Raw genomic sequence first — 25143 nt, 5'->3', positions numbered from 1 at the left:
TTAAATGAAATAGTTTTTCTTAGTGTAACTGAAGTAACATGCTTATGTCCACTGGTAAATTCTTGTATTAAACGAAATGCATTTTTACAACAAGACGCCATTTTAAATTAACTCATTATCTTCAGACAAAACAAAAGGACAAACACAAATAAAAAGGTTTGAAATAATGATTTAAAAAAATGGTGATTAAAAATCATGTTGCAGCACCAGTTTTAACTAGGTAAAATAGAGAGAGGGGGGGGGGCTATTCCAAGAACAATGCTGCCCCCTTCCCCACACGTTGAATAAAAATGGTATCCACAAATTATCTCTGGGTTTGTCACTGCTTAAGGTATTTAAATGAAAATAAGTAATCTTTTTTACGCTTTTTTATTGTGTGAATTTAGTATTGGTTCCAGAATGATAGTAAAATACTTTTATGATTTATTGAGATTTAAATATTTTTTTGTGGTTCACAGACTGTAAATGCTTTTAGGTTCACTGGGCGAAAAGAGCCTATTGAACATTCGGCATATTACATTCTTACACAATGTCCAGATGGTGTTTTTGAAGCTGTTCCAGTTCAAGCTTGGTATAATTTTATGCCTGATATCAACTACTCCACATTGACTGCTGATGAAGTAGAACATGAATTTTCAAAGCGTGATAGAACACTTAGCTATTTTACAAATAAATACAAGTTAGGTACATCCACTGAAGAAGAAGAAACTGGAAAAAAGAAAAATAAAGAGGATGATGGTGGTTTAGTGAGTTTCATGCATTTTTTATCTCTTTGTTTTTTAGAAAAAGCTTTACAAGCTCAATCAAATAAAAAGAAAGTTTTTTGATATTTTATATACTTGAAACTATCACTTCCCATATAAAATGAAATCGCCTTATCACTTACAATATATACATATAAAATATACATATAAAATGTGTATACATATATATGTGTGTGTGTGTGTGTTTATATATATATATATATATAAATATATATATATATATATAAATATATATATATATATATATATATATATATATATATATATATATATACACACACACACATACACACACACACGCACACGCACACACATTGGGGGTATAATATTTTTACAAACTCAATGAGCATGTCATATTCTGATAAGCTTTTGTAAGTAATTAAGAGAATTTAGTTTCATTATGTTTCTTGAAATAAACCAACATAGAGGATGTCAACACTTTTCAAAATGTGTCATTAATCTCTTTATTATGTCACTTGTTTTCCCAGTGTTAAGATTTGTAGTGTCGGTCACAATCAATTTTTATAGATCCCAATAAATCATATTCATTCAAAAGTTCTCAAAGTCTTTCAAAAATTGTCTCTGACTTTCCATTTTACAATACCATTGGCTTTAGCCTAACCTTTTTTTTATTGTTCTCTATCATGACTACTTGATGTTCCACCTCAGCTATCTTTTTTCTATCAAAAGTGCTGACATCAATTCTTGAACCAATTTCTAAATTTATCTTGTAATTTTTTACCTTCTCTGATGACTGCCATATAGATTGCTAGTTGAGTTGGTGCAGGAAGATTGACACCAGCCATCTGAAGTTGTTGAAACACTGTGGCAGCTTTTCGTGTGCTTAGCTTTGCTTGACAAACCAATTTAACAGCCTTGACTGTACTCTGTTTAATTTTTTGTTTCTTAATATTTATTGAAGGTTCATGTTCACTGCCACTGTCACTCATTGACTCATTACTACTTTTGTGTTCCTCTCTGTATTCATTCAGAATTAAAGTTGATGGCATTGATGAAACGTTTCCAATTTTAATTTTATTTGAAAGATGTATTTTTTTAGGATCATCCAGCTTCATTTTAGTATATCCCACTCTACCAGATGTCTCTAATTGCTTTAAATAAAGATTTTTATCTTCAGAATGATATTGTTGGAAAATTTAAATTAGTTCATAGCTCTAAACATTCATCTGAAATTTTCTTTATTTGTCCTTTCACATTTTTACATTCTTATGCCAAGTGGGTGTATCGGTTAGTTATTTTCCAATTTGTTGGTATTTTACGTATTGTTCCTAATGATTCTTGAGATTTACTCTTACATAATCTTTTATTTTTCTCAAAATGAATCAAATTCTTTTTCTATATGTCTCTTGATATTTTGGTTGCAGTAGAGTTTTTGTTTGACATATTAAATGGTTGTGCAATAACTAAACTTTTAATGCCTTATACAATTTATTATTTTATTAGATAAAATTATGCAACACTAAAGGAGTATGAAATCATCTCTAGTTTCAGGGAATATCTAATGCCTGGGGCTATCTTGAGCTGAACACAAGCAGAAAATCCTAAAGCAGCATTTTCAACACTTGTCAATGATTAACCAGTCTTTTTTTTTGTCAATCACTGCTTAAGTTGATCCTATTGCAAAAATTATATAATTTATTCCTACTGCAAAAAGCAATTTTAGTTTCAAATCACATGAAAAACAAATCTAATTCAACTCTACAATTTCCAGTGTTTTTGGTGTTTTGTTTATAGCATAAACAAAATATAAAACAAAGACTTTCTTAACAAAGACTTTCTTAAACCTTTATGAATGCTAGTTTTTGCACTTGTTGTGTCTAGACATTTAACAAGCCAGTCATTTTATTAATTCTTGCCCCTGAATCTCAGCAAACTATCATTTACCCTTTTTCTCTTGTCCATTTTTTAATCTGAAGAAATTGATATTGCAAAAATTTAATAAAACTGTAGTAATGGGAATCATCAAAAGTTTTTTTTGATCTGAAGAACTTGATATTGCCAAATTTTAATAAAACTATAGGAATGATATATATCATCATTGAAAGTATCATTAAAAACCATCAAAACCATTAAAAGTTTCTTTAAAATATTAATTTTTTTGCTGTTTTTTAAAGAGAAACTTTACAACTTTCCTAAAGGTTTTAACTTGCTTCACATATATTTCCTTTAGTATTAATACAGCATTTGGTTTGAGTAGTCGGAGTTTTAGCTTGTTACCAGGAATGTTACCATTATCTAGTAAACCTCATACCTTCATAATGGCATTTGAACAACATAATAACAAAATCATTTAATTTTATTTTAAAATCAAAAACAAACACAATGCAATTTTGTTAGTTGGCAGCTTGTTATAAGGAGCCACAACAATATGAATCTATTGTCCTAACAAACATATGTTGAAAATTGTGTTGGATTGGTGACTGTAAATCAATTTGTAAATTTGTAAAAAACAAAAATTTTGTTTTAGAATTGTTAAATAATTTATTTTTAGATTATTCATGATAACTTGGAAGATGCTGACACAGATGACTATCCAGACGCTAATTTTGGTTCAGATGAAGAGGATAATGAAAAAAAAGCATGTAAGATATTTTATAAACAATAGTAAGTTAAAATTGTATTTTTTGATAGATTATAATAGTTTAAGTTATTACAAAAAATTTTATTAATTTTTAGAAAAACCTTTTGCATTTATTAGCAATTTGAAACTTTTTCAAATATTTAATAGTAGTGCCAGTAAAAAAGAATAAAAGTGCTTTTGCAAGTAAACCAAAAAAAAGTGATGATGATGGGTCTGACGAAGAAGAAGAAACCGAAAATTTTGAATCTAAAGAAGTTGATTATATGTCTGAATCTTCATCTGGTTCGTATATTTAAAATATTTTACAAAAAACTATATAAATTTTTTTTTTTTATTAAACTTGAGTTTGGTAAATTTTTAGTGATTGTAGGGGAGATCGGGGCTAGTTGCATCTGTTTTTACTTTTTGAGCTCTGTAGCCCTAACTGTAAAATTATTTGTAAATATTAAAGCGCAATCTTAAAGAGTATGAATTTTTTTTGTAAAAAATAAATTTTTTCAATATTGTTAAAAATTAAAAAAGAAAATTAATTTTATAAAAAAATATATATTTTTTTCATAGTAAATGCAATGAGCCAACTTACCCAGTGAAAATTTTGCCAACTTACCCCAAAAGTCTTTTTTTCAATAAACAGTCAATAGATCCTGGAAAACAGCAACTATTGAAAAAATGTCTGACTTGAAATAGTAAACCAAATGTGACTGGAATTTTAACAATAATTTTTTTATACGACTATTTTCTTTGTAAAATAAAAAGTTCCAAAAGTTATGTTTTTGTCCAAAAAACGCATAAATCCCAAAATCTCCCATGCGCATATGCAAATCCTAACAATACCATAGTGAATGATGAAATTGCCAATTAGAAAGGTTCTATGTAATTTTTGTTACTTTCAGATAAAAGGCTCAGAGGCATAGCCAGGGTTTGACAACTGGGGGAGCGAATGTTTTTTGGAAAGGTGTCTGGGGGCTGGCAGGTCCCCCAGAAGCAGGGATATAGGGGGGACCTCTCAGAAATTTTCCCCCTGAATGTTGGCAACATCCACAATTACTTAAACAACAATAATTTAATATTATAATAATTTAATATATTATTCTTAATAATACAACAATAGTAGGGTGTTTAAAATTTAATTAAGCTTCATTCGTCTAGGTTTCATCCTCGAAAAACCATTTAACACAACTTCAAGATCAAGGTCATTCACTAAGTCTCTTTCAATTGTCAGTAATGCTAAGGCCGACAATCTTTCCTTGCTCATAGTGGACCGTAAATATGGATTAAGGAGCTTTAATCTGCTGAAGGACCTCTCTGCAGATGCACTCGAAATAGGCAATGTCATGTATATTTTATACAATGTTGTGATATTTGGATAAATGTCACAGAGATCATTTTTTAGTACAAATTTTAACAGATTGTTAATGTTTAACTCTTCTGTGTCCATGTCTTTAAAAAGAATTCTGAATGAAAGAAATTCTTGAACAACATCATCCAGAGTTGTGATATCAATGGGGTATTGCTCTAAAAGAAATTTTTGATAAGTTCTAAACTATTCTCATCCTCATAATGCTTTGGATCTAGACATTTGAACTTTGAAGCAATCTTCGTATACTGTTGAAATTGATTCTTTATTGTGCTGACCACAAAGTCTAGTGAGACCAGGTAAGTATCAACCACAAATTCTTTCTGGCATCTTTTCTCTCATCAATTGCAAGCTCGTCATAATGTCGTTTCTTTTTTCACACTCTTTTCTGCTTATAAGCTGTTGCTATGTTGCATTTTAAAGCAAAGTCATTTTCCAGATCAATCAAACTACCATCATAATTTTCTCTAATTTTGTTAAGTTGAGGTTCAAAGATTTTGATGTAGCTGGTAACAACAACCATGTTTATAGTTATAGTATTAGAACTTTTCTGTAAGTATTGAGACAAATGAAAAGCCAATGTTAACAGCTTACTCCAAAACAACAAATTCAAATTTCTCAAGGTGTCTGGCTGTACAATTTTTTATTTGCCCTGCACCAATTTTCTTCAATGCTACTACCAATGCTTGAAGATTCTGTAAAATAAAATCAACAGCTATTTTTCTAGATTCCCATTTTGTGTCACTTAGGCGTTTCAGACTTAAGGTAAAGTTTTCCACACTCTGTTGCTCTTCTTTGAGCAAAGTTAACCTAGGCAAACTGCTAGTAAAAAATGTGTATGCGGTTTCTAAAGTGCTAAAAAATAATTTTGATTGTACATTAGAATTTACAGCATTGACCAGCACTAGATTTAAATTGTGGGCACAGCAAGATGTAAACAAAGCATATGCTGCAATATCTTTAACTTTTTTCTGCAAGCCAGAAATTTCACCAGACATGGTGCTTGCACCATCATATGACTGGCCATAGCACAGTTCTGCTGATATACCCAGTTCATCTAAAGAAGACTTTACAAGATTAAAAAAGGTTTCACCATTTGCAGTGGGTAGCTCTAAAAACTGAACCTTTCAGTTGAATCTCCACCAGCTGTAACATATCACAAAGACATAGAAAATTGATCAACTCGACTTATATATATGGTGGAATCTATAATAACTGCAAAATACTTTGCATTCTTCACTTCTGAACATATTTTTGTTTTAATTTCAGATGCCAAAGACTGTATAAGGTCATTCTGAATGTCTGGATTAGAGGCATTGCAGTCACTTTGATTGGCATGCCATTCTAATACTTTGTCATATTTACCAAGAAACTTTATGAGTTCAAGAAAATTACCTTCATTACAGGAACCCCTACCACCAAATTCTCTGTGTCCATGAAAAGCCAATCCTTGTTTGCCTAAAAACAATTCTCCATCTATGATAGTCTTTAAAATCCTCCTGTTTTTTTCTGTCTTCTCTCTGAGGCCACAAGCTCTGCCAAACTGTTTTGTCATTAGATATGCGAAACTTTGTTAAAAATAACTGTCTCACAGATTCTTCATGGCTTTTTAATGATTCGTGCTTCTCAGTTTTGGAGACACTTTTTGTAAAATTTTAACAACCTTTTCGACATTAACTCCAAGAACAATCTGCTCTATTATTGCTAAAAAACCAGCAGGCAAAACAAAACATAGCATTAGCTCGTGGGGAATAAATCAACCAGTAACAATTATTTCCTTTTCTCATGAATCTTTTAACAATATCTTTATGTACCACGCTATCCTTAAGTATTTTCCCATGTCATCTTTTGTGAAATCATTAAAAGTTATATAAAAATCACAGGCTGACATGGCCTGTATTGTAGTAAGTTTCGAATAACTGCAGGTGTGATGATTTCATTACAAAATAAGTAAGGGTCTGTAGGGTAGCTTACTTGGAAATTAATATGACTGTTAATTTAATTAAAATTAATATTAAATTAATGTGACTGAGTCACTATCATCATCATCAATACGTTGTGGTGGTATATCCGCACGATCTGTGACTGAGACACTATCATCATCAGCATCACATTGTGGTGGTATATCCGCACAATCTGTGAATGAGTCACTATCATCAGCATCACGTACGACGAAATCTTTTGGTGTTTCTATGGATTTTAAATACATTTAAACACTGCCATAGTTTTTTCAAAATTTTTTCTAACATTTGGCATCTTTTAGTTTTTTATATTCATTTCCTGACAATTTCTTTTTTTTTAAATTTGACATGTTTAAGATTTATATCGATAATCAATAATCGAAGGTAAATTAGCTATAAATATAAATTTTATTTGCTATAAATAAGCGTAAAAAATTTTTTTTAAGGATTGTGCTATTTTAATTATCTTAACTAATGGTTAACATAATAATAGAAAACTACAATATGTTTTCAAATCGGCAAATGTTTAACAAAATATATAAGAATGTCTGTTGTTAAATATAAACATGTATATATATATATATATATATATATATATATATATATATATATATATATATATATATATATATATATATATATATATATATATATATATACACTGCAGGCCAAAAGTTTCCGGACACTTGGATTTTGTTTAATTTTTTAATTGAAACTCCCATAATTATTTCAAAAAAATTCTTATATCATATTTATTTTATAAAAGATACATATAGTTACTATTTAAGAAAAAAAAAAGAAAAAAAATACTAACAACACTATTATTATTAAACTGTCTTTTCGTCAAAAAATAACCCACGAGTTTTTATCACTTTTTTTGCGATCCGTGGCATCCTATTTATTAATTTATCTATTATTTCGGGTGTAATTGATAACCAGGATTCTTCTAATATCTGCCACAGGTGCTCTTTGGATGTTGGGCATTTTTGTCTGACCTTTTTGTCCAATTCTTCCCACAGTAACTCTATTGGGCTCAAATCTGGTGATTGGGCCGGCCAGGTCATGTTTTTGAGGACACCATTATCCTCTTGTTCCTTTATGTAGTTCTTACATAATTTTGAGGTGTGTTTAGGGTCATTGTCCTGCATAAAAACAAAACTACGACTAATAGTTCTTAAGCCAGAAGGTATAGCATTGTTTTCTAGAATTGTTTTATATTGTTCTTTTTTCATAATACCCTCAATTTTAACTAGGTCACCAACACCAGCTGAAGAAAAACATCCCCATACCATAACTGACCCACCACTATGCTTGGTTGTTGGCACTAAACTCTCTGGGATCATTTTTTCTTTTGTTGTTCTTCTGATGTAAATTCTACGTCTTTGCCCAAACAGTTCAAATTTGGACTCGTCGGTCCATAGTACTTTTCCCCAGTTTCCTTCTGTCCAATTTTGGTGGTCTATAGCCCATTGTGACCTTTTCTTTTTATTTCCAATCCGTAGCAACGGTTTCCTGACCGCTATACGGCCAGAAAGTCCTGCTTGTCTAAGACGTCGTTTTGTAGTGGTTAATGAAATAGATTTTGAATGACTCCTATTAAAGCCTGAAGTTATTTCCGGGGTCGTAAGTCTTCGATTCCTTTTACTCATCAATATTATACTATTATCTTCTGCTTTTGTTGTTTTCCGTGGTCTACCAGATCTTTTTTTGTCTTCAAAAATGCCTGTTTCTTTCCATCGTTTGATGGTATCTTGTACAGTACTTCTGGCAACTTTTAATTTTTTGCAAATTTTATGAACTGAATAACTTTCTTTATGTAATGTAATTCTTTCAGAACGTTTTGCAACCGTTAAAGAAAGTTTCTTACCCATATTTTTAGTTAAATAGTCGAATTTTAAATTTTAAAATTTTTTTCAAGATTTTTTAATGTAACCATCATTAATACCAAATGAAAACTAAACAAAACTAAATATTCTTAATCATTTTAGTCGGCTATCATTATATTATAAATATTTACTTCATGTTTCAACAAATAAATAACTTTAACAAGACCAAACTCTTAAGAGTAATGTAACGCTATATATCCAGTTAAAATAAACAATTAAAAAAAAAAACTTACTTATTTAAGTTTGAGGTCAGTAATACCCAATTACTGACCTCAAACTTACATAAACACCTAAAATTAGTAAGTTTAAGTATTATAAATTAATTTTATTGGTTAATTTAATGATACAGGATAGATTTTAGCTTTTTATATAAAAATATCAAGTGTCCGGAAACTTTTGGCCTGCAGTGTGTGTATATATATATATATATATATATATATATATATATATATATATATATATATATATATATATATATATATATATATATATATATATATATATATATATATATATATATATATATATATATATATATATATATATATTATATATATATGTTAAATATAAACATATATTTATATATATATATATATACATATATATATACATATGTTATGTATATATATATATGTATATATACATATATATATATATACATATATATAACATATATATATATATATATATATATATATATATGTTAAAAATAAACATATATTTATATATATACATATATATATATATATATATATATATATATATATATATATATATATATATATATATATATATGTTAAATATAAACATATTTATATATATATATATATGTGTGTATATATATATATATATATATATATATATATATATAACTACAAAATTGATAATAAACAATATAATGGAAAAAGGTATGCCAAACAAAAAAAACAATAATTTAATTTTTAAAATTTGAAAAAAGATTTATTTCTTTTAAATAAATATATAAATGATAAAAAAGCACTAGAGGCCTTTAACTATTTTCATCAGCAGTGCTATGTTTAATGCTTTATCAAATTTTTTTATATAACTGTAGAAAGTTAGATAATAGAAAAATTAAATTGCTATATTGTAACTATGAGTTACCATTATAACATTTTTTTAAAAAAGGAAGTCTCAATTAAATGTGTCATGTTTTTGTTTATGTAAATGACTTTCATATGACAACAAATATTTTTCACTTTTTAATTCAAGGAAAACAAAGAGTTGGAAAAAAGGTTCTATAGTTTTGTTATGCAATCTCTGGCATTCAAATACATGATTGTCAAATTGGCCTGTAGAATTTCCTGTTCTGCAACTGGAAATATGACCATTAGTAGGGTTCTTTAAATTATTTGTTTTTCCAGTGTAAGTAGATAAACCATTACATGATAAACACTTTAAATAATAAAAAACATTTTTGCTATTACAAGTAATGCGACTTTTAATATTCCAAATAGTTCCATTAGGCGTCTCAAACTTATAAACTTTTTGTAAATATAATTGGCAAATTTTACAACGAATATCTTTACATTTGAATAAACCCGTTTTTTTGATAGATGAAATAGAATGAAATTTTGAAGAAGTTAGTTGTCTAAGTAAATTTGGCGGTTAGTTTCTGTTAAAATAGGCTGGCAGTTTAAATTGCTATAAAATGTAGTTACCAGAGGAAAAACTTCTTTGGATTTTTTTAAAGGTGCTGGTCCTTGTAATTTGGCATTATGAAATGCTTTTTCTATGATATTATCTGGGTAAAGACATTCTTTTAACCATAATTTTAGTTCCATTAAACGTAGTTTTTCTGTAGCATAATCCGAAGTAAAAACAATTATTCTTTTAGCAAGATTATATGGGATATTCTTTTTTATGTGGAAAGGATGAAAACTATTGTAATTCAAATAGTCGTGGGTATTTGTTTCTTTGTAAAATATATCTGTTTTGATATGTTTGTTGTTTTTAAGAATAACGGATACATCTAAAAAATTAATGACATTTTAGATATTTCCGTTTTTATTGTATTGTGTACCTAAATCAACCGTAAAATTAATTGAATTATGTTGTTCTTCTAGAGAACTTTTAAACTTGGCGATGTCTAGATTTTTTGGCCATATGTTAAAACCATCATCAACATATCTAAAATAAAACTCTTCAATATTTTTAACTTCTTCTTTTGAAAAGTATTTTGGTAAGATTTTCGGAAAAAGCAAAGTTTCTTCTAAAAATCCAATTGTAAGACATGCATAGTCTCGGGCAAAGTGTGTACCCATGGCTGTACCTGTAATCTGATGGTATATTTGGTCGTCAAAAATAAAATTATTGTTTTCTAAAATGAAAGATGCCGATTCTAAGAGGAAATCGGAGGTGAATCGATCTGCTATTAAATCTTTCTGTTGCTCAATCCAGTATTGTAATGCTTTAAGACCTAGATTATGTGGAGTACTTGTGTATAGATTGACAATGTCACATGTTAGAATTACACTGTCTGAATCAATATTTCTGTGGATTTTTCTTAAGAAATCATAATCATCTTTTGTATAAGTTTTTTGTTTTTTTTACAATCGGAGATAATATTATATGAAGAAATTGGCTTAAGTGTGATGTTGGTGAGTCTATTCCAGCAATAAAAGGTCAAGCTTTTAAATCTTTTGGAGATTTCATTTCCATAAACAGAGAACTAGATTCTTGAACCTTTCAAATTATTTCATTACATTTATGAATTTTTGGAATAACCTAAAAAGTACTCGATTTCCATTCAAAATTTGTAATGTAGTCTATTTCGTTTTGTGTTAGACATTTATGTTTAGCAATCATTTTTGAAAGATTTTTGAAAACTCTTTTATCTGAGTCAAAATTTGTTTTTTCATAAGTATTTAAAGAAGATAGATGATCTTGATTAACAAGTTTATCTTTATAGTATGTTGAGTCCATTACAATTAGTGTTACCTTTATCTGCTTTTTTGATAACAATGTCTTTCATTTCTTTAAGTTCTTTAAGTGCTAGCCTTTCCTGCAATGAAATATTATCAACTGATTGAAGTTTAACAGGATTCAATTGCTCAATTTTCGATATTATTTCATTAAGTTCAGATATATTTGTTTTAACATTATATTTAGATTTCTTTTTATTATACTAATATCATTATTTTGCAGTTTGTAGAATTTTTCTTTTAATCTAAGTTTTCTTGTAAATTGTCTAATATCAGAGTTAATATGTAAATAATTTCCTTTAGTTGTTGGGCAGAATTTAGAACCTTTTGATAGAATTTTTATTTGGGCAGTGGTCAGGTATTTGGTGGATAAGTTGATGACCTTAGGTTGTATTTTTTCGGAACTGCATTTATCCAGTTTTTTGAAGACAGAATTTCTGATGTGTTGTTTTCATCAATAAAATCAATTGAGGAAAAACTCTTATGATGTTTTTTCTTTTCTTTTTCATCAAGACTTTTCAAATTTTTTACATATATTTTACAAAGAAACAAATACCCACGACTATTTGAATTACAATAGTTTTCATCCTTTCCACATAAAAAAGAATATCCCATATAATCTTGCTAAAAGAATAATTGTTTTTACTTCGGATTATGCTACAGAAAAACTACGTTTAATGGAACTAAAATTATGGTTAAAAGAATGTCTTTACCCAGATAATATCATAATGCCAAATTACAAGGACCAGCACCTTTAAAAAAATCCAAAGAAGTTTTTCCTCTGGTAACTACATTTTATAGCAATTTAAACTGCCAGCCTATTTTAACAGAAACTAACCGCCAAATTTACTTAGACAACTAACTTCTTCAAAATTTCATTCTATTTCATCTATCAAAAAAACGGGTTTATTCAAATGTAAAGATATTCGTTGTAAAATTTGCCAATTATATTTACAAAAAGTTTATAAGTTTGAGACGCCTAATGGAACTATTTGGAATATTAAAAGTCGCATTACTTGTAATAGCAAAAATGTTTTTTATTATTTAAAGTGTTTATCATGTAATGGTTTATCTACTTACACTGGAAAAACAAATAATTTAAGAAATCGTACTAATGGTATTTCCAGTTGCAGAACAGGAAATTCTACAGGCCAATTTGACAATCATGTATTTGAATGCCAGAGATTGCACAACAAAACTATAGAACCTTTTTTCCAACTCTTTGTTTTCCTTGAATTAAAAAGTGAAAAATATTTGTTGTCATATGAAAGTCATTTACATAAACAAAAACATGACACATTTAATTGAGACTTCCTTTTTTAAAAAAATGTTATAATAGTAACTCATAGTTACAATATAGCAATTTAATTTTTCTATTATCTAACTTTCTACAGTTATATAAAAAAATTTGATAAAGCATTAAACATAGCACTACTGATGAAAATAGTTAAAGGCCTCTAGTGCTTTTTTATCATATATATATTTATTTAAAAGAAATAAATCTTTTTTCAAATTTCAAAAATTAAATTATTGTTTTTTTTGCTTGGCATACCTTTTTCTATTATATATATATATATATATATATATATATATATATATATATATATATATATATATATATATATATATATATATATATATATATATATATATATATATATATATATATATATATATATATATATATATATACATATATATATATATATATATATATATATACTATATATATATATATATATATATATATATATATATATATATATATATATATATATGTATATATATATATATGTATATATATATATATATATATATATATATATATATATATATATATATATATATGTCATGGATTACGCGAAAAATTGATAGAAAAAACATAGACTTGTGATTTGACAACTTCAAGCACCTGTTTAAATGGGAAACATGTATATGCGCCTTTTACGAGGACATTGTGGCTACATTGGCGTCTTTTCACAATTTATTATGTGATGAAATTAAATTGTAATAGAATAATGTCAAATAAAAAAAGCACTGTTGCTGAATTTCAAAAAGGTGTCACCAGCTCGAATTTTTTTGCAGAGGGAGCGAATGCTCCCCACTGCCTATGCCTCTGAAAAGGCTCCAAAGATAAACGCAGTCTGTCAACTTACCCCTGCTGCCAACTAGCCCCTGTCTTCCCTATATCATTCACAAAAATCTTGGAGAACAACATTATCAAATAAGTTTTGTCATCAAGTTTTTGACATATAGAGCATTTGTTTATTAAATGTTTATATTTAAAAAAACCTCAAGCACACACTTACACACACATGTATGTATGTATATAAGTACATACATATATACATACATCAGGCCTTGTTTTGAGATTTCGCTGCGTAACGAAAACACGTAACGCATTTCTAAGTAACTCACTTCAGCAAATATATTTTGTATCGTTAGAATTTATATTGCGTCACTAGCATCTTTTTAAGTACCGCATTGTAATTAAAGTTATTTTATTAATGCGTTAAAAATCATACAAGTTTTTTTTCTCTCACTATAACAAAAGTTACAAATAAAATCTAAGTTCCTATTTGAAAAATCATTTTTATTAGTTTTTTTTAAATATGAACTAAATTTTATTTTGAAAAAAAATTTTTTTTTTCATAAAAGGTAAAATAATATTTGCTTATTTTCTTGTGATTTTACAGTTGGTTTTTGATTATTTTATTAACTGTTAATATAATTTTTTCTTATTTATTTTGTGAACTCTTTTTAATAATGTTTTAAACAATAAAGAGTTTTTTATTATTATTTATCAGTTTACTGATAACATTTGTGATCATAAATTATTTTCATAAATTAAACGAGCGTCATTAAAACTTTACATTATTGAATTAACAATAAACAAAATCTTATGAATAAAATATTTACATTAAAATTAATCGTGCATTTTTTTAATTATTATGACAAAAAAATAATTTTTATATTTCAAAGGAATTTATATATTTAATTCCTTAAGATAAAACTTAAAACACTTCCTTTTTTTTAACTAATTTTTAACAACAATAAAAAAAATTATTAAACAAACTGTTTCTTTAACAAAAAATCTATTAGTTTACAATTTAGGTTAAATGCTTTTACTTACGACTTTATTTCTTTTGTATAAACTTCACGTTAACGACATCATCAAAAGATAATTTAAATATTCTAAAAGATAAAAGTTTTTGCATTGCGCAAAACTGCTGAATGCGTAGGCAAATCGCCTTTTTGCAGGCAAAATGCAAGCTGCGTAACGCTTCTTAACAAGGCCTGCATACATACATATGTATATAAGCACACACATATGTATGTATGTATGTATGTATGTATGTATGTATGTATGTATGTATGTATGTATGTATGTATGTACACATATATTTAGCACAAAAAAAAAAAGTTTGCAGAAGTAAAAATCTAAATGGTTTAATTCCTTTTACTTTACTTTTTAGATAATGAGGTTCTCGACATTGAAGATGAACCAGACCCCAATAAAGAAGATGCTGCAAAGCCTAAAGATGACCTTAACATTTTCTCTGATTCTAGCGATGATGATGCTGAAGATAAAGATCTTAATGAAGCTGGAAAGGAGCTTAAAGCTATTTTAAAAAAAGAGATTGGTGGAGAAAGCAGTGAAGAAGAAGTAGATGATGAAGATATAGATGATGAATACTCAAAATCGGCTATTTTCATGCAAGGTAATTTGTTTTCATGTAAGGTAATTAGTTTATTTTCATGCAAGGTAATTTGTATTTTTATGCAAAGTTATTTGTTTGTATAATTATAGCACTATGATTTGAATTTTTTTAATGAAAAAAGCTTATTTTAAAGGTGGAAAGAAAAAAAAGAGCAGTAATTCTAACTCAGTTCAAGGAAGTCGCTCATCAACTCCAATTCAAAATGAACTAGCATCTGATACACTCAATCAAGCTGTAAAGTCCCTTAAAGAAGGTAAAAGCAAATTCTCACTAAAATTTTTGTTTCTCACTAAGATTTTTGTTTGTTATTTTCTGAAACATTTTTTTTTATCAATTTTATTGATAATATTTAGTATTGTAAAAAATACTTTCAAATGTTTTAAATTAAAAAAATTTTAAATGCAAAATACTTTCAAGCAAAAGTATTTAAAATGCAAAATACAAAATTTACTTGATATGAAAGTATTTTAATAATTTTCAAATTCTCAAATTCTTAAAGTCAGCTAAAGCTTAAAATAAATCTTATTAAATATACATCTTTTGGAATAGACATAATACAAGCATCACAGGTTTCTTACAAGTTTGCTGAACCGTTGGCATAAATTCCAGAAAACAAATATCTCCCCTTGAACTTTGTCCAGAGTATCCAGAATCCAGCAAAAGGTTTCATAAATTGTTTGTATTCTTCTAATTTTTTAAACTCCACCTGTTTAAAATGACACAATTTCAATGCATTTATGATTTGAGGAGCATTTCTTTTGCTCTTGGTCTCAAAAGTTGACATATGACATCATATGTAAAATTCGATTTAGTCTCCCCTGGTGTCCTCAATAAAACTTTTGTAATATTTTCCACATATCAAATGCTTGTGTGCTTTGGCTGACATGTGACAATAGTTTTGAACAAGTTTTCTTAAAACAAGAATATAAATTGTATGTTATTAAATACATATTCAAAGACTAATACTGCCGTTAATAAGATTTATAGCAGTGATAAATAAATAGGGTTTAAGTAATTCAATTTAGGTTATATGGCAGTGATAAATAAATAGGGCTTAAGTAATTAGATTATATGGCAGTGATAAATAAATAATTAGGTTATATGGCGATGATAAATAAATAATTAGATTATATGGCAGCGATAAATAAATAATTAGGTTATATGGCAGTGATAAATAAGTAGGGCTTAAATAATTAGATTGACTTAAGTTTTTTGATTGCGTCTTTTCATTATATTTTTTTTCTTTTTTGCATTTTTGCTTGGCAAAAAATTGTCAGAGTATTATTACTGTCTAAAACCCTAGTGTAGGTACATATACATCTTATACTGTTGAATTAGGTTAGTTGATATACTATATTTTGATATATTAGTTAGTTTTTGATATATTATATAGTTGAAAAATGTACTGAAATAATAATTTGAATTATATAATTATTATTATTATTGTTAAAACTATTTATTAAAACTAAGTAAAGAAAATAAAGTCACTATCCTCAATTTAGTCATACTATTTGTGAGTGAACCATCTTGATTTGAAACAGGGCTAGTTGACTCGGAATAACGTTGACTCGGTTTTTACTCTATGAGCTTTTGTAGCCCTAACAACAAATTTTTTTGAAAATATAAAAATGTAGTCTCAAAGATTTGAGTCTACAATTATGAAAGAAAAAAGTGAAAAAGAAAAGGAAAATGATCAGAAACATAGCTTTTTATAATTCTTTTTCAAAAGACAGAATAAAAATATCTTTCTTATAACATCAATTAATTAAATTGTTAATTCAGTAAATCCTGTCAGTTTAGTTATCAGTGGAAAAGCTCTGTTTTTAAACAAGTCATAATACGATTTTAAGTTGTATTTGAAGCAGTACTGCAAACAATACAAATTAAAATCACTGATTAAATAATTTTGTTTGTTTCCGCAGTTACCTTTTTTTTAAACTATTTTTTTAAGTATCAAAACATTTGATTATTAAAGATGGGGGCGATAACAATGACTTAAAAGTGTTTTGGTTATTTTTTTTTGTTCATATTTCGATTGTCGCCTTCAGTAGGGGAAACCGGGGCTAGTTGACTCGGTTTTTTTACTATAAGCTCTGTAGCCCTAACGGCACATTTTTTTGAAAATATTAAAGTGTAGTCCCAAAGAGTATGAATTTGGGTAACTAATAAAAGTTGCATTTATTTACAAAAAAAACTCTTAGGACCTTTCGGGGCCCTCAAAAAAAAAAAAATTGTGCCAGCTTACCCCACCACAGGGTGAGTTGCTTATACTCAAGGGGTAAGTTGACTCACAATAATAAAAACTAAAGTTGAAGGTCCTATTTATATGTATTCCAATAATATTTTAACCCCCATCCCTTTTTTTTTTAAAAGGAATCATAGCTGAAATATACTTTTATCAATATTATCAAACTTTTGGATCAAGTCATTGCAGCATTTTAAGCAAAATAGCAAATAAAATTAAAAACTATAAAGTGAAAAAATGTGAAAACAAAACAGTGTTCCCAATTTATTGTTATACAATAAGATTTAAAACTTATATCAGTTTATTATATGAATATTTTCAACTAATTGAGTTTCAAATCAGCTAGCAGCAATTATTGCAAATTAAAAACAAAGAGTTTCCAATTATGAATGACTTGTGAGCCCAAAGGTGGCATTGAGTGCATTGAACCCAGACTTCCTCTGGTTTACTTTTAGAAAATATTCCAACACAAATCAAATAAAAACACTCCTTTTCTTCAGAGCTATTTGGACAATTCAAACTTTTTTCCATTAAGTGTATACTTCCTTAACTAGTTGATCTTTTTTTAACTTTTTTGTTTGTTTTCTCTCTTCAATTGCTAACTTTTTCTTCTTAGCTGATACTTTTTCTATTTTTAAAACATTCATATTTGGTGAAACTGTAAGAATTGATGCGGTTCTATTTCTTTTATTAACTCTAACTCTTTTTCTTGTTTCTGCTTTTTTGAATGGTCTTAAATCTTCAGGCGATGGAACTACAGTTGTCTCTGTAGATGCACTGTGTACATCATTATTTCTTGAATATGAAATATCATGATGTGGTTCTGTATCTTTTGAGCAACATGTTGAGCAACTTCTAACATGTCATTCTCTGATATTGTAAAGTCAACATCAGTTATATTACTTATATTTATCGCTGTACTTTCCACAGCACAGTCTTGTTTTGGAGTTGGTCTATCTGTGGTATAGGCTGGCATAAAATCGTGTTCACTAAAAATGTTAACATTTAGTGGGAAAATTCCTGTTTTTGCAAAACCAGCCTTGATATTATTAGGGGTACATGCTAATGGAAATGAGTTACCCACAATACCTGGTATACTGTAAAAAGACATTGTGGAACCAGGCTGATAAGCTAGTTTCCTCACTTCCTTAGGAAGTGAGGAAAATCAGTAAAGACCTAAATGAAGTGAGTAAATCAGTAAAGACCTAAATGAACAATATCAATATTAAAATAGATAACACTATGTATATATATGCACACACACACACACACACACACACACACACACACACACACACACACACACACACACACACACACACATGACACAGTTATAAAATATAACTGCTATGTTCTTTAACACATGCACACACATAGGTTAACACGCACTTACACACAGTTATAAAAATATAACTGATATGTTCTTTAAGACCATTGAGCACTCTATTTGTAAATAAAAATACTAACAATTTTTATATACAATATATATATATATATATATATATATATATATATATATATATATATATATATATATTGACCTGTCTAGATTTTATGTAACCTGATATTTGCTGACCATGATTTTGCAGTATTGGGACAAACTTTTTTCAGGGATGTTAAAGTCTTTAGCTGTTTTTCATATAGATTTTACTTCTAATAAAACAGCTTCAACAGCATTTTTTATAAGATTTGGAGGAGTTATAGCCCTCTCCATTTTTCTTTTATAGTTTTGCATGTGATCTATCTATCTAATCAATTTTAATATAATCTTTCAAAAAGTTATAAAATCATAAATTGAAAACTCTTGAAATTTATGTCCAATCGCCATTGGGTTAAGTTGAAATCTATGGCCAACTTGCCCCGTCAATATTTTGCCAACTAACCCTGACAGCTATTTAGTCACAAACTCCCCTACCGATCCCTGAAAAAGGTAAATAATAAAAAATGGATAGTTGGACAGATTTTACTGAACCATGCAAGATATAACTCAAATGAAGTTTACGTGCACTTGATGCAATTGCTTTTAAAAATCGAAAAAATAAAGAAGTTGTAAAAGTTACGAAAATCTGGAAAAAACTTATAAATCACAATATCTTTTATGCGCATGTGCAAATCCCTACAATACTACAGTGAAAGATGAAATGTTCAACTAGGAAGGTTTCCTGAGATTATTGGCAATTTCTGATTAAAGGCTTTGCAGATAAAACACAATTTTTCAACTTACCCCTGCTGCCAACTAGCCCTGGTCTCCCCTATACTGAAGCCTAAGAAACTTGGTGGTTATACATGTAGTGAAACTTAAGTAACTTGGTAGTTATACAGTATAGCAACCTAAGTAAGATACTTGATAAACTAAGTAACTTGGTGGTTATAGATGACTCAAACTTTTCAAGAGATTTTTATACAACATATTATTTACAATTTTTTGATTATTGTAGGCTAACATTGTTGGCTAACATTTTTTACTCACAATTCTTTATTTGTAATAAATTATAAAGTTTGCAATAAATTATAAATGCAGTACATTATATTGTCATAACTAACTATTTGATGACCACTGTAGTATATATCTTTTGAAAAATGCAGTGCACTGTAGTATATATATTTTGATAAATGTAGTACACTATAGTACATAAACTTTGATAAATAATATAAGTAATTCTTTTAATTTTCAGGAAAAGCTGGTTCTAAACGTGCACATGAAGCTTCATTATCTAGTTCCCAATCTAAAAAACCAAAGATCAAGCCATCTGGTAGTTTCACTGTAAATGATAATAAAAAGTCAGACATAAAAGCTTGGGGCACTAATAGTCCATCATCAGATTGCATCACAGAAGAAACTATTCGTCGATATTTGATGCATAAACCTATGACGACTACTGATTTAATGAGGAAGTTTAAAACAAAAAAGACTTGTTTAAGTAAAGAACAAACTGTAACAGCAATTGCTGCAATTTTAAAAAAAATTCAACTTCATCAAGAAAAAATTGATGGCAAACTTTTCTTATCCATTAAACCAAGGAAATAAAGTTTATATTTATACATTTTTAGTTTTTTTCTTAAGTTCTGTAAAAACATTGATTAATGTATAAAAGATTTTTTTTATGAAATATTTTTTGAGATTATAGTTAAAAACCTTTTGTCACAAAATTGTTACACTTTGTTTTACATGTTTATTGGGATATTGAACTATTTCACACCTCATATTATATAGCATGGCATATATTCTTTCACAAAACATCACAAGTTTTATACAGAGATGACTTATAAACAATATAATTGACTTAATGCTATATAATATCTTTTATTGAACCATGTCAGATTTATTACATCATGTTACATGTTGCTACATCACGTTGTTACATCATATCACGTTTGTTGTTACATATCACTTCCATTTTTCAATCTGATTACACAATATCGCATTCAATCTGTTACATAATATCGCATATTTTTATATCGCAATAAATCATCACACTCTTGACTCAATTTATAGTTAAAGTGTGATTAGAAAAACAAGTGTCAATTGTGTTATATATTTAATTTTTTAATTACAACATTTAGTTTAATTAAAAGAATATTTTTTGACATTAGAGTTTATTTTCAAGTATGTTAACTAAAAACCTTGGTGAAGTGCTTTTATCTTTAGGAAATGAAGCTCATGAGCTTTATTTACCTCGAGAAATAAAATTGTTAGAGCATCCACCTTCGCCATTAGTTTTTTTACGTGAATATGTGATGCCAAATATACCAGTTGTTATTAAAAATGGGGTTAAGCACTGGCCTGCTATAAAAAAATGGACAGATGATTATCTCGTTAATGTTTTAGGTTAGTTTTTAGTTTTATCATAAAGGGTTTTTTTGTTTAAAAAAAAATTATTGTCAAATGCAAATTCTATTTGGAAACAACTTTTCACTGTATCTGAGTGAGATGTTTTAAAGGATATTTTAATTAAGGTTGAGTTAAATGCAAAGTTATGCAATTACTTGGCTTTAGAAGAAAAGGGGTCTTTCATAAATTATGTATGCAGGTGTAGTGGTGAAGGTTGCCCAAAAATGTACAAAGCAAGGAGTATTTTTTTTTTTTTTACGTTAGTTCACCTCCCCAAGGCCAAGAAGGCCACTACAGACAAGGAGGCTACCTAGTTGTGGTGATAACCCTTTCTCAACTCTATAACTCCCAAACATGAACCTTGATGAACATGGCCGCTGCACAGAGAAATAAGTTAAAGACAGCAGCATGTATACGGTTTTATCTCTCTTTTTCTCTCCTAAAACTTACTAAAGCATACAGTTGTGTACAAGGGGGAGGTGGGTCCTAAACCAGTTGTTTTACTGTGTATATACATTATGGATGCACCAAATGTAAAAAAAAAAAAACCCTTAAATTGCAAACAAAAATTCAACTGTGTGAAAGTAGAGTGCGAGCAAAAGTATAATAAAAGTATGTGGTCAGATTGTTGATGTTAAAGTTGAGGGATTAGTTTACTTCACTGGTTATATATTTTTTCTAATTTAGGTAACAAAAGCATAACCGTAGCTCTTACACCAAATGGATATGCAGATGCTCCACAAGGTGATTATTTTGTAATGCCTTATGAAATAGAAACAACTTTTAAAAATTTTCTTCATGATCTTCAAAGAGAAGACAAGACAGATGTTTTATACCTTCAAAATCAAAATTCAAGTTTTACTAAACAGTTCAGTGAACTGATTCCTGATGCTGGTACATTAATTCTTTACTTTTGCCAGAGCTGAGGAGTAAGATCTGTAAATTAAAAAAAATTTTTATTTATTTTTTGCCAAAAATTAGACTGTTTTTTACTTAAAATATTATGAATGAAAAATAATAAATAGTTCTTTAAATAGCTATAATTGTTTAGGTTTAATTATTTTGTTTTAATTTAATATAACATTAAATTTGTTGACCTTCAGTTCTGGTTCCTCATCTATCATATAAGTGGTTCTGCTTTTTTATGTTAGTTTAAATGTACAATGTATAATAATTGTAATTAAAATTGTATATTTTTTTTAATTATTTTAAATATGAGTTTTACTAAAAAGAAACCTTATAACATTGTTTTAAATTTAGCTCTAGATATTTCTTGGGCAAGTGAAGCGTTTGGAAAAATTCCTGATGCAATAAATTTTTGGATGGGAAGTAGTAATTCAGTTACCAGTATGCATAAAGATCATTATGAAAATATGTATGCAGTGGTAAGGGGAGCCAAAAAATTTATTTTACATCCACCTACTGATTTACCTTACTTAATTCATAAACAATACATACCTGCAAGATACAAAAAAGAAAACGGTGTTTACAAAATTTTTGAAGAAAGAAATATTGAATGTTGTCAAATATGTTTAAAGGAAGATGTATCAACTGAAATGAAACATAGGAACATGGCTACTAAAGTTACACATCCAACTATATCTACTGAAATTACACAAGTTAACATTTCAAATGAAGTTTCAAATTTGAATTGCATTGATAAATTTAATATTGATATAAAAAATACGAGTGATAGCATCTCTATAAACAAACAAAATATAAGCTGCTTACATGATTGCCATGTACTACCTAGAATACCTTGGATTGCAACAAATCCTTTGAATCTTAATGATAGAACAAGTTTTTTGTATAAGCAGTCTCATCCTCTGGAAGTAACAGTCCAATCGGGGGATCTTCTATACCTTCCTTCTTTATGGTTTCACCATGTACAGCAAGAAGATAACACAATTGCAATAAACTTTTGGTATGACATGGATTATGATATAAAATATAATTATTTTAAATTTACTGAACAAATCAACAATTTGCTCAAACAAACTGACATTCATTGAGTTAATGTCATATCAAATATTAATGTCAAATATCAAATTTACACGTCAAATATACTAATTTTAAATACATTTTGAGTATTTTGATTTTAGTAAATTTTGGGTTCTTGAAAAAATGTTAAAAAAACCTTTTTTTAACTTCAAGAAACTGTTTTAACATGTGAATTATTTATATATTAACTCATATTTATTTAAAACATAATAAATATCATCAATAAAGACTCATCAGAAATAAATGATCAAATTAATAAAACTTCAGTTTATACCAAAAATTAAATTACAGGAAGTCGCAAATGTCTTAACTATTGTAAATTTTCACACATTTGTGGAATTTGCTGACACTATTATAAAAAGAATTCTTTGGAAATGATTACTTATGCTTTTTTAGAAAAATTGGACAAAATTATTATGCTTAAAAATAAATTAAATTTGCAACAATGGAAAAATACCACTAATGTTATAAATTGGTTCTCCATAATCAAAAATAAAAATGACTGAACATCTATTCAATTTGATATTAATGATTTTTACCCTTCAATAAATGCAGATATTTTAGATAAAACAATTGAATTTGCAAAAAGCCACACAGTTATTCCTAAAGAAACGATACTTATAATAAAACATTGTAGAAAAACCTTACTTTATTTTAATAAGGAAACTTGGAAAAAGAAAAACATACATGACTGCTTTAATGTAACAATGGGCAGTTATGACGTAGCAGAGATTTGTGAATTTTGTTGGGCTATACATTTTAGAATTATTAAGTAAGTGCGGGCGTGGTGCAGTGGTTAGAGCGCTTGCTGTAGAAGCAGAAGATCCAGGTTCAAAATTAACACTGGACTTATATTTGCGTCACGGTAAGGAAGGAGGTGTGAACTTCCTAGTTAAATGCACTTCTGCGGTGCTCTGTGACAAGGCCATTAGGTCTTCTTAGGGCACCTAAATAACAAAATAAAAAAAAGTAAAATAATCAATATAAATGATTTAGGCCTTTATCACGACAATGGCTTAATAGTAATGCGTAAAAAATCTTTTTTACGCATTACTATTAAGCCATTGTCGTGACTATTAATTTTGATTTGAAAGCCAATATTTAAAAAAAATGTTTTTAAATATTGGCTTTCAAATCAAAATAAACATAAAAATTGTGAACTTTCTTGATATCACATTTAACCTCTGAAAATTTATAAAAGTCTTTTAAAAAACCAAACGATGAGTTATTGTATATTAATATTAACTCAAATCATCCACCCCAAATTTTAAAACAAATCCTGATTTCAATTAATAACAGGCTAAACCAAAACTCCTCAAATGAAAATGTATTCAATTCCTCTAAACGAAAAATTGTAATTGTAAACAAAAAAACAATTGTGGAAACAATAAGTGGAGGTTGTTTATCAAAAAATGTGGTATATAAATGTGTTGTTTCCTCTCAGAATGTACCTGATAAACAATATATTAGCATAACAGAGGGTGAATGGAAAAAATGTTATGCCAATTATAAGCAATCTTTTAAAAATAAAAAGTATTCATAATACACCATGCTGTCAAAATATTTATGGGAGTTGAAAGATAAAAATATTGATGATTTTATACTGAATTGGTTCATACTTAAAACAGCGCCTGCATATTTTCAAACAATGTATACTATGTCTACAAGAAAAATTTAAAATAATTACAAATGCAAACCAAGAATGTTTATCAAACAAAAAATCAGAAATAATTTCTAAATGCAGGCTTGAAAATAAGTTTCTCCTAAAAAAGTATAAAAATAAATGAGCTCAAATAATAGTTACATTAAGTCCCCCTTTTAAAAAATATTT

The 25143-nt window shown here is 27.8% G+C and overlaps 2 protein-coding genes across 4 annotated transcripts in view; both read left to right on the top strand.

The window, feature by feature from the left end:
- The window catches only part of LOC100215978 (general transcription factor IIF subunit 1), a 28649-nt gene extending 7339 nt beyond the window's left edge, over positions 1-21310 (top strand). Inside the window, exons 4-9 of one of the 2 annotated variants that reach the window (XM_065801132.1) lie at positions 476-746; positions 3277-3367; positions 3514-3648; positions 14989-15234; positions 15368-15487; positions 20155-21310. In XM_065801132.1, coding sequence (XP_065657204.1) covers positions 476-746; positions 3277-3367; positions 3514-3648; positions 14989-15234; positions 15368-15487; positions 20155-20507 — 1216 coding nt within the window. In that variant the 3' untranslated portion in view covers positions 20508-21310. The remainder of the gene's footprint in view (positions 1-475; positions 747-3276; positions 3368-3513; positions 3649-14988; positions 15235-15367; positions 15488-20154) is intronic. The other variant, XM_065801133.1, reaches the window with a different exon arrangement.
- Positions 21089-23392, top strand: LOC100200456 (bifunctional peptidase and (3S)-lysyl hydroxylase Jmjd7). 2 transcript variants are annotated; one of them, XM_065801135.1, is made up of 3 exons: positions 21089-21308; positions 21999-22055; positions 22572-23392. In XM_065801135.1, exons 1-3 carry the CDS (start codon positions 21089-21091, stop codon positions 23321-23323), a joined length of 1029 nt encoding a protein of 342 aa, XP_065657207.1. In that variant the 3' UTR covers positions 23324-23392. The 2 variants fall into 2 exon arrangements, with proteins under 2 accessions (XP_065657207.1, XP_065657206.1); XM_065801134.1 differs by having other exon boundaries at positions 21999-22205.
- The last annotated feature ends 1751 nt before the right edge of the window (positions 23393-25143 follow it).

This window comes from Hydra vulgaris, chromosome 07 (assembly GCF_038396675.1).
Source record: "Hydra vulgaris chromosome 07, alternate assembly HydraT2T_AEP".
NCBI lineage: Eukaryota > Metazoa > Cnidaria > Hydrozoa > Anthoathecata > Hydridae > Hydra > Hydra vulgaris.
This window is presented reverse-complemented; position numbering and strand designations above follow the sequence as displayed.

Coding starts and splice junctions, on each gene's coding strand:
- LOC100200456 (XM_065801134.1), top strand. CDS start 21,089: ATGTTAACTAAAAACCTTGGTGAAGTGCTTTTATCTTTAGGAAATGAA. Junction 21,309..21,998: donor TTATCTCGTTAATGTTTTAG/GTTAGTTTTTAG, acceptor TTTCTAATTTAG/GTAACAAAAGCATAACCGTA. Junction 22,206..22,571: donor TGAACTGATTCCTGATGCTG/GTACATTAATTC, acceptor TTTTAAATTTAG/CTCTAGATATTTCTTGGGCA.